The sequence below is a fragment of the Hyla sarda genome, unplaced genomic scaffold (assembly GCF_029499605.1).
Source record: "Hyla sarda isolate aHylSar1 unplaced genomic scaffold, aHylSar1.hap1 scaffold_351, whole genome shotgun sequence".
Classification (NCBI taxonomy): domain Eukaryota; kingdom Metazoa; phylum Chordata; class Amphibia; order Anura; family Hylidae; genus Hyla; species Hyla sarda.
Window position 1 is genome coordinate 282575 of NW_026610273.1, and position 14926 is coordinate 297500.

Sequence of the window (14926 nt, forward strand, 5' to 3'; positions counted from 1 at the left end):
CTCTCCTCACATCTCCTGTATACTCCTCACCTCTCCTGTACTCCTCTCCTGTACTCTCTTCACCTCTCCTGTACTCCTCTCCTGTACTCTCTTCACCTCTCCTGTACTCTCCTCACCTCTCCTGTACTCCTCTCCTTTACTCTCCTCACCTCTCCTGTTCTCCTCTCCTGTACTCTCCTCACCTCTCCTGTACTCCTCTCCTGTACTCTCCTCACCTCTCCTGTACTCCTCCCCTGTACTCTCCTCACCTCTCCTGTACTCTCCTCACCTCTCCTGTTCTCCTCTCCTGTACTCTCCTCACCTCTCCTGTTCTCCTCTACTGTACTCTCATCACCTCTCCTGTACTCCTCTCCTGTACTCTCCTCACCTCTCCTGTACTCCTCCCCTGTACTCTCCTCACCTCTCCTGTACTCTCCTCACCTCTCCTGTACTCCTCTCCTGTACTCTCCTCACCTCTCCTGTACTCCTCTCCTGTACTCTCCTCACCTCTCCTGTACTCCTGTCCTGTACTCTCTTCACCTCTCCTGTACTTTTTTCACCTCTCCTGTACTCTCCTCACCTCTCGTGTACTCCTCTCCTGTACTCCTCTCCTGTACTCCTCCCCTCTTCTGTACTAATCTCCTTTACTTTAATCCCTTCTACTGTACTCCTCTTCCAACTCCTGTACTCCTCTCCTGTACTCTCCTCCCCTCTCCTGTACTCCTCTCCCCTCTCCTCCTCTCCTGTACTCGGCTCATCTCTCCTGTACTCTCCTAATCTCTCCTGTACCCCTCTCCTGTACTCCTCTCCTGTACTCTCCTCACTTCTCCTGTACTCCTCTCCCATCTCCTGTATTCCTCTCTGGTACTCTCCTTTCCACTACTCCTCTTCTGTACTCTCCTGCCCTCTCCTGTAATTCTCTCATGTACTCTCTTCACCTCTCCTGTTCTCCCTTCACCTCTCCTGTACTCCTCTCCTGTATACTCCTCACCTCTCCTGTACTCCTCTCCTGTACTCTCTTCAGCTCTCCTGTACTCCTCTCCTGTACTCTCCTCACCTCTCCTGTATACTCCTCACCTCTCCTGTACTCCTCTCCTGCACTCTCTTCACCTCTCCTGTACTCCTCTCCTGTACTCTCTTCACCTCTCCTGTACTCTCCTCACCTCTCCTGTACTCCTCTCCTGTACTCTCTTCACCTCTCCTGTACTCTTCTCACCTCTCCTATATACTCCTCACCTCTCCTGTACTCCTCTCCTGCACTCTCTTCACCTCTCCTGTACTCCTCTCCTGTACTCTCTTCACCTCTCCTGTACTTTTTTCACCTCTCCTGTACTCTCCTCACCTCTCGTGTACTCCTCTCGTGTACTTCTCTCCTGTACTCTCTTCACCTCTCCTGTACTCCTCTCCTGTACTCCTCCCCTGTACTCTCCTTCCCTCTTCTGTACTCCTCTCCTTTACTTTAATCACTTCTACTGTACTCCTCTTCCAACTCCTGTACTCCTCTCCTGTACTCTCCTCCCCTCTCCTGTACTCCTCACCCCTCTCCTCTACTCCTCTCCTGTACTCTCCTAATCTCTCCTGTACCCCTCTCCTGTACTCCTCTCCTGTACTCTCCTCACTTCTCCTGTACCCCTCTCCCATCTCCTGTATTCCTCTCTGGTACTCTCCTTTCCTCTACTCCTCTTCTGTACTCTCCTCCCCTCTCCTGTAATTCTCTCCAGTACTCTCTTCACCTCTCCTGTACTCCCTTCACCTCTCCTGTACTCCTCTCCTGTATACTCCTCACCTCTCCTGTATACTCCTCACCTCTCCTGTACTCCTCTCCTGTACTCTCTTCACCTCTCCTGCACTCCTCTCCTGTACTCTCTTCACCTCTCCTGTACTCTCCTCACCTCTCCTGTACTCCTCTCCTGTACTCCTCTTCTTTACTTTCCTCATCTCTCCTGTACTCCTCTCCCCTCTCCTATACTCCTCTCCCCTCTCCTCTACTCCTCTCCTATACTCTCCTCCCCTCTCCTGTACTCCTCTCCTGTACTCTCCTCACCTCTCCTGCACTCCTCTCCTGTACTCCTCTCCGGTACTCTCCTCCCCGGTACTCTCCTCCCCTCTCCTGTACTCTCCTCACCTCTCCTGTACTCTCCTCACCTCTCCTGTACTCCTCTCCTATACACCTCTCCTGTACTCTCCTCACCTCTCCTGTACTCTTCTCCTGTACTCTCCTTACCTCTCCTGTACTCTCCTCACCTCTCCTGTACTCTTCTCCTGTACTCTCCTCCCCTCTCCTGTACACCTCTCCAGTACTCATCTCTCACCTCTTCTGTATTCTTCTCCTGTATTCGCCTCCCCTCTCCTGTACTCTCTTTACCTCTCCTGTACTCCTCATCTCTCCTCTACTCCTCTCCTGTACTCTCCTCACCTCTCCTGTACTCTCCTCACCTCTCCTGTACTCTCCTCATCTCTCCTCACCTCTCCTGTACTCTCCTCACCTCTCCTGTACTCCTCCCCTGTACTCTCCTCACCTCTTCTGTACTCTCCTCACCTCTCCTGTACTCCTCTCCTGTACTCTCCTCACCTCTCCTGTACTCTCCTCACCTCTCCTGTACTCCTCTCCTGTACTCTCCTCACCTCTCCTGTACTCCTCCCCTGTACTCTCCTCTCCTGTACTCTCCTCACCTCTCCTGTTCTCCTCTCCTGTACTCTCCTCACCTCTCCTGTACTCCTCTCCTGTACTCTCCTCACCTCTCCTGTACTCCTCCCCTGTACTCTCCTCACCTCTCCTGTACTCTCCTCACCTCTCCTGTACTCCTCTCCTGTACTCTCCTCACCTCTCCTGTACTCCTCCCCTGTACTCTCCTCACCTCTCCTGTACTTCTCTCCTGTACTCTCTTCACCTCTCCAGTACTTCTTTCACCTCTCCTGTACTCTCTTCACCTCTCGTGTACTCCTCTCGTGTACTCCTCTCCTGTACTCTCTTCACCTCTCCTGTACTCCTCTCCTGTACTCCTCCCCTCTTCTGTACTCCACTCCTTTACTTTAATCACTTCTACTGTACTCCTCTTCCAACTCCTGTACTCCTCTCCTGTACTCTCCTCCCCTCTCCTGTACTCCTCTCCCCTCTCCTCTACTCCTCTCCTGTACTCGCCTCATCTCTCCTGTACTCTCCTAATCTCTCCTGTACCCCTCTCCTGTACTCCTCTCCTCACTTCTCCTGTACTCCTCTCCCATCTCCTGTATTCCTCTCTAGTACTCTCCTTTCCACTACTCCTCTTCTGTACTCTCCTGCCCTCTCCTGTAATTCTCTCCAGTACTCTCTTCATCTCTCCTGTACTCCCTTCACCTCTCCTGTATTCCTCTCCTGAATACTCCTCACCTCTCCTGTACTCCTCTCCTGTACTCTCTTCACCTCTCCTGTACTCCTCTCCTATACTCTCCTCACCTCTCCTGTATACTCCTCACCTCTCCTGTACTCCTCTCCTGCACTCTCTTCACCTCTCCTGTACTCCTCTCCTGTACTCTCTTCACCTCTCCTGTACTCTCCTCACCTCTCCTGTACTCCTCTCCTGTACTCTCTTCACCTCTCCTGTACTCTCCTCACCTCTCCTGTATACTCCTCGCCTCTCCTGTACTCCTCTCCTGCACTCTCTTCACCTCTCCTGTACTCCTCTCCTGTACTCTCTTCACCTCTCCTGTACTTTTTCACCTCTCCTGTACTCTCCTCACCTCTCGTGTACTCCTCTCGTGTTCTCCTCTCCTGTACTCTCTTCACCTCTCCTGTACTCCTCTCCTGTACTCTCCTTCCCTCTTCTGTACTCCTCTCCTTTACTTTAATCACTTCTACTGTACTCCTCTCCCCTCTCCTCTACTCCTCTCCTGTACTCGCCTCATCTCTCCTGTACTCTCCTGATCTCTCCTGTACCCCTCTCCTGTACTCCTCTCCTGTACTCTCCTCACTTCTCCTGTACTCCTCTCCCATCTCCTGTATTCCTCTCTGGTACTCTCCTTTCCTCTACTCCTCTTCTGTACTCTCCTCCCCTCTCCTGTAATTCTCTCCAGTACTCTCTTCACCTCTCCTGTACTCCCTTCACCTCTCCTGTACTCCTCTCCTGTACTCTCCTCACTTCTCCTGTACTCCTCTCCCATCTCCTGTATTCCTCTCTGGTACTCTCCTTTCCTCTACTCCTCTTCTGTACTCTCCTCCCCTCTCCTGTAATTCTCTCCAGTACTCTCTTCACCTCTCCTGTACTCCCTTCACCTCTCCTGTACTCCTCTCCTGTATAATCCTCACCTCTCCTGTACTCCTCTCCTGTACTCTCTTCACCTCTCCTGTACTCCTCTCCTGTACTCTCCTCACCTCTCCTGTACTCCTCCCCTGTACTCTCCTCACCTCTCCTGTTCTCTTCTCCTGTACTCTCCTCACCTCTCCTGTACTCCTCTCCTGTACTCTCCTCACCTCTCCTGTACTCCTCCCCTGTACTCTCCTCACCTCTCCTGTACTCTCCTCACCTCTCCTGTACTCCTCTCCTGTACTCTCCTCACCTCTCCTGTACTCTCCTCACCTCTCCTGTACTCCTCTCCTGTACTCTCCTCACCTCTCCTGTACTCCTCCCCTGTACTCTCCTCACCTCTCCTGTACTCTCCTCACCTCTCCTGTACTCCTCTCCTGTACTCTCCTCACCTCTCCTGTACTCCTCTCTTGTACTCTCCTCACCTCTCCTGTACTCCTCTCCTGTACTCTCTTCACCTCTCCTGTACTTTTTTCACCTCTCCTGTACTCTCCTCACCTCTCGTGTACTCCTCTCGTGTACTCCTCTCCTGTACTCTCTTCACCTCTCCTGTACTCCTCTCCTGTACTCCTCCCCTCTTCTGTACTCCTCTCCTTTACTTTAATCACTTCTACTGTACTCCTCTTCCAACTCCTGTACTCCTCTCCTGTACTCTCCTCCCCTCTCCTGTACTCCTCTCCCCTCTCCTCTACTCCTCTCCTGTACTCGCCTCATCTCTCCTGTACTCTCCTAATCTCTCCTGTACCCCTCTCCTGTACTCCTCTCCTGTACTCTCCTCACTTCTCCTGTACTCCTCTCCCATCTCCTGTATTCCTCTCTGGTACTCTCCTTTCCACTACTCCTCTTCTGTACTCTCCTGCCCTCTCCTGTAATTCTCTCCAGTACTCTCTTCACCTCTCCTCTACTCCCTTCACCTCTCCTGTATACTCCTCACCTCTCCTGTACTCTCTTCACCTCTCCTGTACTCCTCTCCTGTACTCTCCTCACCTCTCCTGTATACTCCTCACCTCTCCTGTACTCCTCTCCTGTACTCTCTTCACCTCTCCTGCACTCTCCTCACCTCTCCTGTACTCCTCTCCTGTACTCTCTTCACCTCTCCTGTACTCTCCTGACCTCTCCTATATACTCCTCACCTCTCCTGTACTCCTCTCCTGCACTCTCTTCACCTCTCCTGTACTCCTCTCCTGTACTCTCTTCACCTCTCCTGTACTTTTTTCACCTCTCCTGTACTCTCCTCACCTCTCGTGTACTCCTCTCGTGTACTCTCTTCACCTCTCCTGTACTCTCCTCACCTCTCCTATATACTCCTCACCTCTCCTGTACTCCTCTCCTGCACTCTCTTCACCTCTCCTGTACTCCTCTCCTGTACTCTCTTCACCTCTCCTGTACTTTTTTCACCTCTCCTGTACTCTCCTCACCTCTCCTGTACTCCTCTCCTGTACTCTCTTCACCTCTCCTGTACTCCTCTCCTGTACTCCTCCCCTGTAGTCTCCTTCCCTCTTCTGTACTCCTCTCCTTTACTTTAATCACTTCTACTGAACTCCTCTTCCAACTCCTGTACTCCTCTCCTGTACTCTCCTCCCCTCTCCTGTACTCCTCTCCCCTCTCCTCTACTCCTCTCCTGTACTCGCCTCATCTCTCCTGTACTCTCCTAATCTCTCCTGTACCCCTCTCCTGTACTCCTCTCCTGTACTCTCCTCACTTATCCTGTACTCCTCTCCCATCTCCTGTGTTCCTCTCTGGTACTCTCCTTTCCTCTTCTCTTCTTCTGTACTCTCCTCCCCTCTCCTGTAATTCTCTCCAGTACTCTCTTCACCTCTCCTGTACTCCCTTCACCTCTCCTGTACTCCTCTCCTGTATACTCCTCACCTCTACTGTACTCCTCTCCTGTACTCTCTTCACCTCTCCTGTACTCCTCTCCTGTACTCTCCTCACCTCTCCTGTATACTCCTCACCTCTCCTGTACTCCTCTCCTGTACTCTCTTCACCTCTCCTGTACTCCTCTCCTGTACTCTCTTCACCTCTCCTGTACTCTCCTCACCTCTCCTGTACTCCTCTTCTTTACTTTCCTCATCTCTCCTGTACTCCTCTCCCCTCTCCTATACTCCTCTCCCCTCTCCTCTACTCCTCTCCTATACTCTCCTCCCCTCTCCTGTACTCCTCTCCTGTACTCTCCTCACCTCTCCTGCACTCCTCTCCTGTACTCCTCTCCGGTACTCTCCTCCCCTCTCCTGTACTCTCCTCACCTCTCCTGTACTCCTCTCCTGTACACCTCTCCTGTACTCTCCTCACCTCTCCTGTACTCTCCTCACCTCTCCTGTACTCTTCTCATGTACTCTCCTTACCTCTCCTGTACTCTCCTCACCTCTCCTGTACTCTTCTCCTGTACTCTCCTCCCCTCTCCTGTACTCCTCTCCAGTACTCTCCTCCCCTCTCCTGTACTTCTCTCCAGTACTCTACTCACCTCTCCAGTACTCATCTCTCACCTCTTCTGTATTCTTCTCCTGTATTCGCCTCCCCTCTCCTGTACTCTCTTTACCTCTCCTGTACTCCTCATCTCTCCTCTACTCCTCTCCTGTACTCTTCTCACCTCTCCTGTACTCTCCTCCCCACTCATTTACTCCTCTCCTGTACTCCTCATCTCTCCTCTACTCCTCTCCGGTACTCTCCTCCCCTCTCCTGTAGTCTCCTCACCTCTCCTGTACTCCTCTCCCCTCTTCTGTACTCCTTTCCGGTACTCCTCTCCCCTCTCCTGTACTCCTCTCCTTTACCCTCCTCCCATCTTCTGTACTACTCTCCTCTCCTGTACTCCTGTACAGTAGTACTCCTTTCCCCTCTCCTGTACTCTCCTCATCTCTCCTGTACTCCTCTTCTGTACTCTCCTAATCTCTCCTGTACCCCTCTCCTGTACTCTCCTCACCTCTCCTGTACTCGTCTTCTGTACTCTCCTCTCCCATCTACTGTACTCCTCTCCGGTACTCTCCTCCCCTCTCCTACACTCCTCTCCTGTACTCTCCTCACCTCTCCAGTACTCATCTCTCACCTCGCCTGTACTCTTCTCCTGTATTCTACTCACCTCTCCTGTACTCTCCTCACCTCTCCTGTACTCTCCTCACTTCTCCTGTACTCCTCTCCTGTACTCTGCTCAACTATCCTGTACTTCTCTCCTGTATGCTACTTAACTCTCCTTAACTCTTGTCCTGTACTCTCTTCACCTCTCCTGTACTCTTTTCACCTCTACTGTATACTCCTCACCTCTCCTGCACTCTCCTCACCTCTCTTGTACTCTCTTCACCTCTCCTGTACTTCTCTCCTGTACTCTCTTCACCTCTCCTGTACTTCTCTCCTGTACTCTCTTCACCTCTCCTGTATACTCCTCACCTCTCCTGTACTCTCCTCACTTCTCCTGTACTCCTCTCCTGTACTCTCTTTACCTATCCTGTACTCCTCTCCTCACCTCTCCTGTACTCTCTTTACCTCTCCTGTACTCTACTCCTCTCCTCTCCTCACCTCTCCTCTCCTGTACTCCTCTCCTGTACTCTCCTCCCCTCTCCTGAATTCTTCTCTCCACTACTCCTGTACTCTCTTCATCTCTCATGTATTCATCTCTGTACTGTGATTGGTCAGTATAAGGCGAGATCACTGCTGTGATTGGTCAGTATAAGGAATGATCTCTGCTGTGATTGGTCAGTATAAGGAATGATCTCTGCTGTCATTGGTCAGTATAAGGATTGAGCTGTGTGATTGGTCAGTATAAGGAGAGAGTCTCTGTAAATGGTCAGTATAAGGAGTGATCTCTGTGGTTGAACAGTATAAGGAGAGATCTCTGTGATTGGTCAGTATAAGGAGTGATCTCTGTGATTGGTCAATATTAGGAGTGATCTCTGTGATTTGTCAGTATAAGGAGAGATCTCTGTGATTGGTCAATATTAGAAGTGATCTCTGTGATTGGTCAGTATAGGGAGTGATCTCTGTGATAAGGAGAAGTATAAGGAGTGATCTCTGTGATTGGTCAGTATAAGGAGAGATCTCTGTGATTGGTCAATATAAGGAGAGATCTCTGTGATTGGTCAGTATAAGGAGTGATCTCTGTGATTGGTCAATATTAGGAGTGATCTCTGTGATTGGTCAATATTAGAAGTGATCTCTGTGATTGGTCAGTATAGGGAGTGATCTCTGTGATTGGTCAGTATAGGGAGTGATCTCTGTGATAAGGAGAAGTATAAGGAGTGATCTCTGTGATTGGTCAGTATAAGGAGAGATCTCTGTGATTGGTCAATATAAGGAGTGATCTCTGTGATTGGTCAGTATAGGGAGTGATCTCTGTGATTGGTCAGTATAAGGAGTGATCTCTGTGATTGGTCAGTATAGGGAGTGATCTCTGTGATTGGTCAGTATAAGGAGTGATCTCTGTGATTGGTCAGTATAAGGAGTGATCTCTGTGATTGCACAGTATAAGGAGAGATCTCTGTGATTGGTCAGTATAAGGAGTGATCTCTCTGATTGGTCAATATAGGGAGTGATCTTTCTTATGTGATAAGGAGAGAAGTATAAGGAGTGATCTCTGTGATTGGTCAGTATAAGGAGAGATCTCTGTGATTGGTCAGTATAAGAAGTGATCTCTGTGATTGGTCAGTATAGGGAGTGATATCTGTAAATGGTCAGTATAAGGAGTGATCTCTGTGATTGGTCAATATAAGGAGAGATCTCTGTGATTGGTCAGTATAAGGAGTGATCTCTGTGATTGGTCAATATTAGGAGTGATCTCTGTGATTGGTCAATATTAGAAGTGATCTCTGTGATTGGTCAGTATAGGGAGTGATCTCTGTGATTGGTCAGTATAGGGAGTGATCTCTGTGATAAGGAGAAGTATAAGGAGTGATCTCTGTGATTGGTCAGTATAAGGAGAGATCTCTGTGATTGGTCAATATAAGGAGTGATCTCTGTGATTGGTCAGTATAGGGAGTGATCTCTGTGATTGGTCAGTATAAGGAGTGATCTCTGTGATTGGTCAGTATAGGGAGTGATCTCTGTGATTGGTCAGTATAAGGAGTGATCTCTGTGATTGGTCAGTATAAGGAGTGATCTCTGTGATTGCACAGTATAAGGAGAGATCTCTGTGATTGGTCAGTATAAGGAGTGATCTCTCTGATTGGTCAATATAGGGAGTGATCTTTCTTATGTGATAAGGAGAGAAGTATAAGGAGTGATCTCTGTGATTGGTCAGTATAAGGAGAGATCTCTGTGATTGGTCAGTATAAGAAGTGATCTCTGTGATTGGTCAGTATAGGGAGTGATATCTGTAAATGGTCAGTATAAGGAGTGATCTCTGTGGTTGAACAGTATAAGGAGAGATATCTGTGATTGGTCAGTATAAGGAGTGATCTCTGTGATTGGTCAATATTAGGAGTGATCTCTGTGATTGGTCAGTATAAGGAGAGATCTCTGTGATTGGTCAATATTAGAAGTGATCTCTGTGATTGGTCAGTATAGGGAGTGATCTCTGTGATAAGGAGAAGTATAAGGAGTGATCTCTGTGATTGGTCAGTATAAGGAGAGATCTCTGTGATTGGTCAATATAAGGAGTGATCTCTGTGATTGGTCAGTATAGGGAGTGATCTCTGTGATTGGTCAGTATAAGGAGTGATCTCTGTGATTGGTCAGTATAGGGAGTGATCTCTGTGATTGGTCAGTATAAGGAGTGATCTCTGTGATTGGTCAGTATAAGGAGTGATCTCTGTGATTGCACAGTATAAGGAGAGATCTCTGTGATTGGTCAGTATAAGGAGTGATCTCTCTGATTGGTCAATATAGGGAGTGATCTTTCTTCTGTGATAAGGAGAGAAGTATAAGGAGTGATCTCTGTGATTGGTCAGTATAAGGAGAGATCTCTGTGACTGATCAGTATAAGGAGTGATCTCTGTGATTGGTCAGTATAGGGAATGATCCAGTCAGTCCAGAGATGTATAGACCCCGGAGATCTCTCATCTTCTTCTCTTCTCAGGCATCTTTCTAGGCAGCCCTGCTCATTGACCACCCTTGGTCCTTCCACCTCCGCCCCGCCCCGCCCCGCCATCTTGCTGTACGGCGGAAATAACTATCTGACGGTAAAATGTAAGGAGAAGCCGTGTTTGGTCTCCAGTGCTGTGATGTACGGGAATCCAGAGTGTTTCTCGCCATTTTCGGGGCTGTTTTGTCGTGGCATAAACATTTCTGGTTAAGGGCGCCATCTTGCTGTACGGCGGAAGAGCGCGCGGGGGCCGCCATCTTGCCTGCAGGACGGGAAGCAGAGACAGGGCGGGGAGCGGCGGCTGTACGGACCGAGACACCAAGAGAATTCACCGGAGGAGCCGCCATGATCCTGCTGGAGGTCAACAACCGCATCATCGAGGAGACGCTCACCCTCAAGTTCGAGAACGCGGCGGCCGGGTGAGTTGGTACAGGGGGTGAGTGAGTGGGTACAGGAGTGAGTGGGTACAGGGGGTGGGTGCGGGGTGTGAGTGGGTACAGGGGGTGGGTGCGGGGTGTGAGTGGGTACAGGGGGTGGGTGCGGGGTGTGAGTGGGTACAGGAGTGAGTGGGTACAGGGGGTGGGTGCGGGGTGTGAGTGGGTACAGGGTGTGAGTGGGTACAGGGGGTGGGTACAGGGTGTGAGTTAGTGGGTACAGGGTGTGAGTTAGTGGGTACAGGGGGTGATTGTGTGGGTACAGGAGTGAGTGGGTACAGGGGGTGATTGTGTGGGTACAGGGGGGGGGGGTACAGGGGGTGATTGTGTGGGTACAGGAGTGAGTGGGTACAGGGGGTGATTGTGTGGGTACAGGGGGGGGTACAGGGGGTGATTGTGTGGGTACAGGAGTGAGTGGGTACAGGGGGTGATTGTGTGGGTGTGAGTGGGTACAGGGGGTGATTGTGTGGGTACAGGGGGTGGGTGCGGGGTGTGAGTGGGTATAGGGGGTGTGTGCGAGTGGGTACAGGGGTGAGTCGGTGCAGGGGGGGTACATGGGGTGATTGTGTGGGTACAGGGGGTGGGTGCGGGGTGTGAGTGGGTATAGGGGGTGTGTGCGAGTGGGTACAGGGGGTGGGTGCGGAGTGTGAGTGGGTACAGGGGGTGGGTGCGGAGTGTGATGCTCCTGATGAGGTGGAGGATGGTCTCCTGAGGGATGTTCTCCCAGACTAAAGCATCCGCCAACTCCTGGACAGTCTGGTGGATGGAGCGAGACGTCCCAGATGGGCTCAATCGGATTCCGGGGAACGGGCGGCCAGTCCATAGTATCAATGCCTTCCTCTTGTAGGAACTGCTGACACACTCCAGCCACATGAGGTCTAGCATTGTCTTGTCTTAGGAGGAACCCAACCGCACCAGAATATGGTCTCACAAGGGGTCTGAGGATCTCATCTCGGTACCTAATGGCAGTCAGGCTACCTCTGGGAAGAACATGGAGGGCTGTGCGGCCCCCCCAAAGAAATGCCACCCCACACCATTACTAACCCACCGCCAAACCAGTCATGCTGGAGGATGTTGCAGGCAGCAGAACGTTCTCCACGGCGTCTCCAGACTCTGTCACATGTGCTCAGTGTGAACCTGCATTCATCTGTGAAGAGCACAGGGCACCAGTGGTGAATTTGCCAATCTTGGTGTTCTCTGGCAAATGCCAAACGTCCTGCACGATGTTGGGCTGTAAGCACAACCCCCACCTGTGGACGTCGGGCCCTCATACCACCCTCATGGAGTCTGTTTCTGACCGTTTGAGTGGACACATGCACATTTGTGACCTGCTGGAGGTCATTTTGCAGGGCTCTGGCAGTGCTCCTCCTGCTCCTCCTTGCACAAAGGCGGAGGTAGTGGTCCTGCTGCTGGGTTGTTGCCTCCTCCGGCCTCCTCCACATCTCCTGATGTACTGGCCTGTCTCCTGGTAGCGCCTCCATGCTCTGGACACTACGCTGACAGACACAGCAAACCTTCTTGCCACAGCTCGCATTGATGTGCCATCCTGGATGAGCTGCACTACCTGAGCCACTTGTGTGGGTTGTAGACTCCGTCTCATGCTACCGCTAGAGTGAAAGCACCGCCAGCATTCAAAAGTGACCAAAACATCAGTCAGGAAGCATAGGAACTGAGAAGTGGTCTGTGGTCACCACCTGCAGAATCATTCCTTTATTGGGGGTGTCTTGCTAATTGCCTATAATTTCCACGTGTTGTCTGTTCCATGTGAAATTGTCAATCAGTGTTCTTCCTGAGTGGACAGTGGGATCTCACACAAGTGTCAGTGACTTGGAGTTACATTGTGTTGTTTAAAGGGTTACTCTGCTACCCAGCGTCCTGTGATGTCATGTCCCGCCCCCTCAATGAAAGTCTATGGGAGGAGGTGTGATGGCCGTCGTGCCCCCTTCCCATAGACTTTTATTGATAGGGCAGGCTGTGATGTCACAAGGGGGCAGACAGGCACGCGGAAGCCCGCAAAACAGCATTCGGAACTCAATGTTCCGGACGCTGGGGAGCGGAGTAACCCTTTAAGTGTTCCCTTTTATTTCTTTGAGCAGTGTATATGTATGTATATTGGGGGCTCCATTCATCCTCTAGCTGTGTATGTGTGTGTATAGTGTGTGTGTGTGTGTGTGTGTATGTATGTGTGTGTGTATATATATATATATATATATATATATATATATACGGGGTCAGTACTTTCCTCAGGGAGAGGACACCTTCAGGTGTAACGGAGATTCAGGTTAGGCCAATTAGCACTCTGCAGGCATTCTGGGTAGGGGAATATGCAAAGCAGCTCATTACATCACCTTTTCAGGTAGTGTTCCCTGGTATCAGCTTGGCTCCTGTTAAGGAATGTAAAAAGCTGATCGGGATTTATGCCAAGCCAGACTACTCCCCAAAAGGGAAGTTTCTACCCATCTGCAGACAGCCAACTTCCCTTTTGGGGAGTAGTCTGGCTTGGCATAAATCCCGATCAGCTTTTTATATTCCTTAACAGGCGCTAAGCTGATACCAGGGAACACTACCTGAAAGGCTGATGTAATGAGCTGCTTTGCATATATATATATATATATATATATATATATATGATTAGTTAGGAGTAGCCGTATTAGTCCAGTGATGCACAATCATGTGTAGTTGCAGTATCTTGTAATGACCTTTCTTATTGGACTAATAAGATTTTGTAGAGAAGTTTTCGGGATTCCTCCCTTTATCAAGTCATAATCATTTCTGAGCTCACAAGGAGAAAACACACGTTCTATGTTTTACCCCCTGCATATTCTGTGATAGAACGTGTGTTTTCTCCTTGTGAGCTCAGAAATGATTATGACTTGATAAAGGGGGAATCCCGAAAACTTCTCTACAAAATCTTATTAGTCCAATAAAGAAGGTCATTACAAGATATTGCAACTACACATGATTGTGCTATATATATATATATATATATATATATATATATATATATATATATATATATATATAAATATGAGAGAGATGCAGTAGACTCCAAATTGGAACCTTACAGATGTTGAAAAACTACAACTCCCAGCCTTCGGACTTACTAGGAGTTGTAATTTTAGCAGCTGAAGACACCTTGGTTGGGAAATGAAGGAATTAGCCTGAGGCCCCCCTCCCCCTCATACAGCTGTGGTGATTGCTCGGAGCTGCGGTGTCGTCACTTCCTCATTTCAGTGCATGCCCATTCCTGTCCTCCCCTCCCCCAGTATCTGCCATCACAGGTCGCTCTGCTATAGAAGAATCAGGAGTCCTGTCAGCTGGGGGCGCTCCTCTCTCTGTCCCCATATACTATAATGGGGCACGAGCACATCTGTCCCTGGGATCCTCAGTATAGTACTGGAACCCCCACAGTGTGTATGATGGGAGTGATCACTGCTGACCCCGCCCATAAGGTGACATCACAGGAGTGTACACAGTGTGTATGATGGGAGTGATCACTGCTGACCCCGCCCATAAGGTGACATCACAGGAGTGTACACAGTGTGTGAGATGGGAGTGATCACTGCTGACCCCGCCCATAAGGTGACATCACAGGAGTGTACACAGTGTGTATGATGGAAGTGATCACTGCTGACCCCGCCCATAAGGTGACATCATAGGAGTGTACACAGTGTGTATGATGGAAGTGATCACTGCTGACCCCTCCCATAAGGTGACATCACAGGAGTGTACACAGTGTGTGAGATGGGAGTGATCACTGCTGACCCCTCCCATAAGGTGACATCACAGGAGTGTACACAGTGTGTGAGATGGGAGTGATCACTGTTGACCCCGCCCATAAGGTGACATCACAGGAGTGTACACAGTGTGTATGATGGAAGTGATCACTGCTGACCCCGCCCATAAGGTGACATCATAGGAGTGTACACAGTGTGTATGATGGGAGTGATCACTGCTGACCCTGCCCATGAGGTGACATCATACGAGTGTTCACAGTGTGTATGATGGAAGTGATCACTGCTGACCCCTCCCATAAGGTGACATCACAGGAGTGTACACAGTGTGTGAGATGGGAGTGATCACTGCTGACCCCGCCCATAAGGTGACATCACAGGAGTGTACACAGTGTGTGAGATGGGAGTGATCACTGCTGACCCCGCCCATAAGGTGACATCACAGGAGTGTACACAGTGTGTATGATGGAAGTGATCACTGCTGAC

At 50.0% G+C, this 14926-nt stretch overlaps 1 protein-coding gene across 1 annotated transcript in view; it reads left to right on the forward strand.

The window, feature by feature from the left end:
* Positions 1 to 10503: 10503 nt before the first annotated feature.
* The window catches only part of ARPC2 (actin related protein 2/3 complex subunit 2), a gene marked incomplete at its 3' end in the record, with an annotated part of 20235 nt that continues 15812 nt past the window's right edge, over positions 10504 to 14926 (forward strand). Inside the window, exon 1 of the mRNA XM_056553694.1 lies at positions 10504 to 10691. Within this exon, the coding sequence (XP_056409669.1) occupies positions 10618 to 10691 (74 nt within the window). The remainder of the gene's footprint in view (positions 10692 to 14926) is intronic.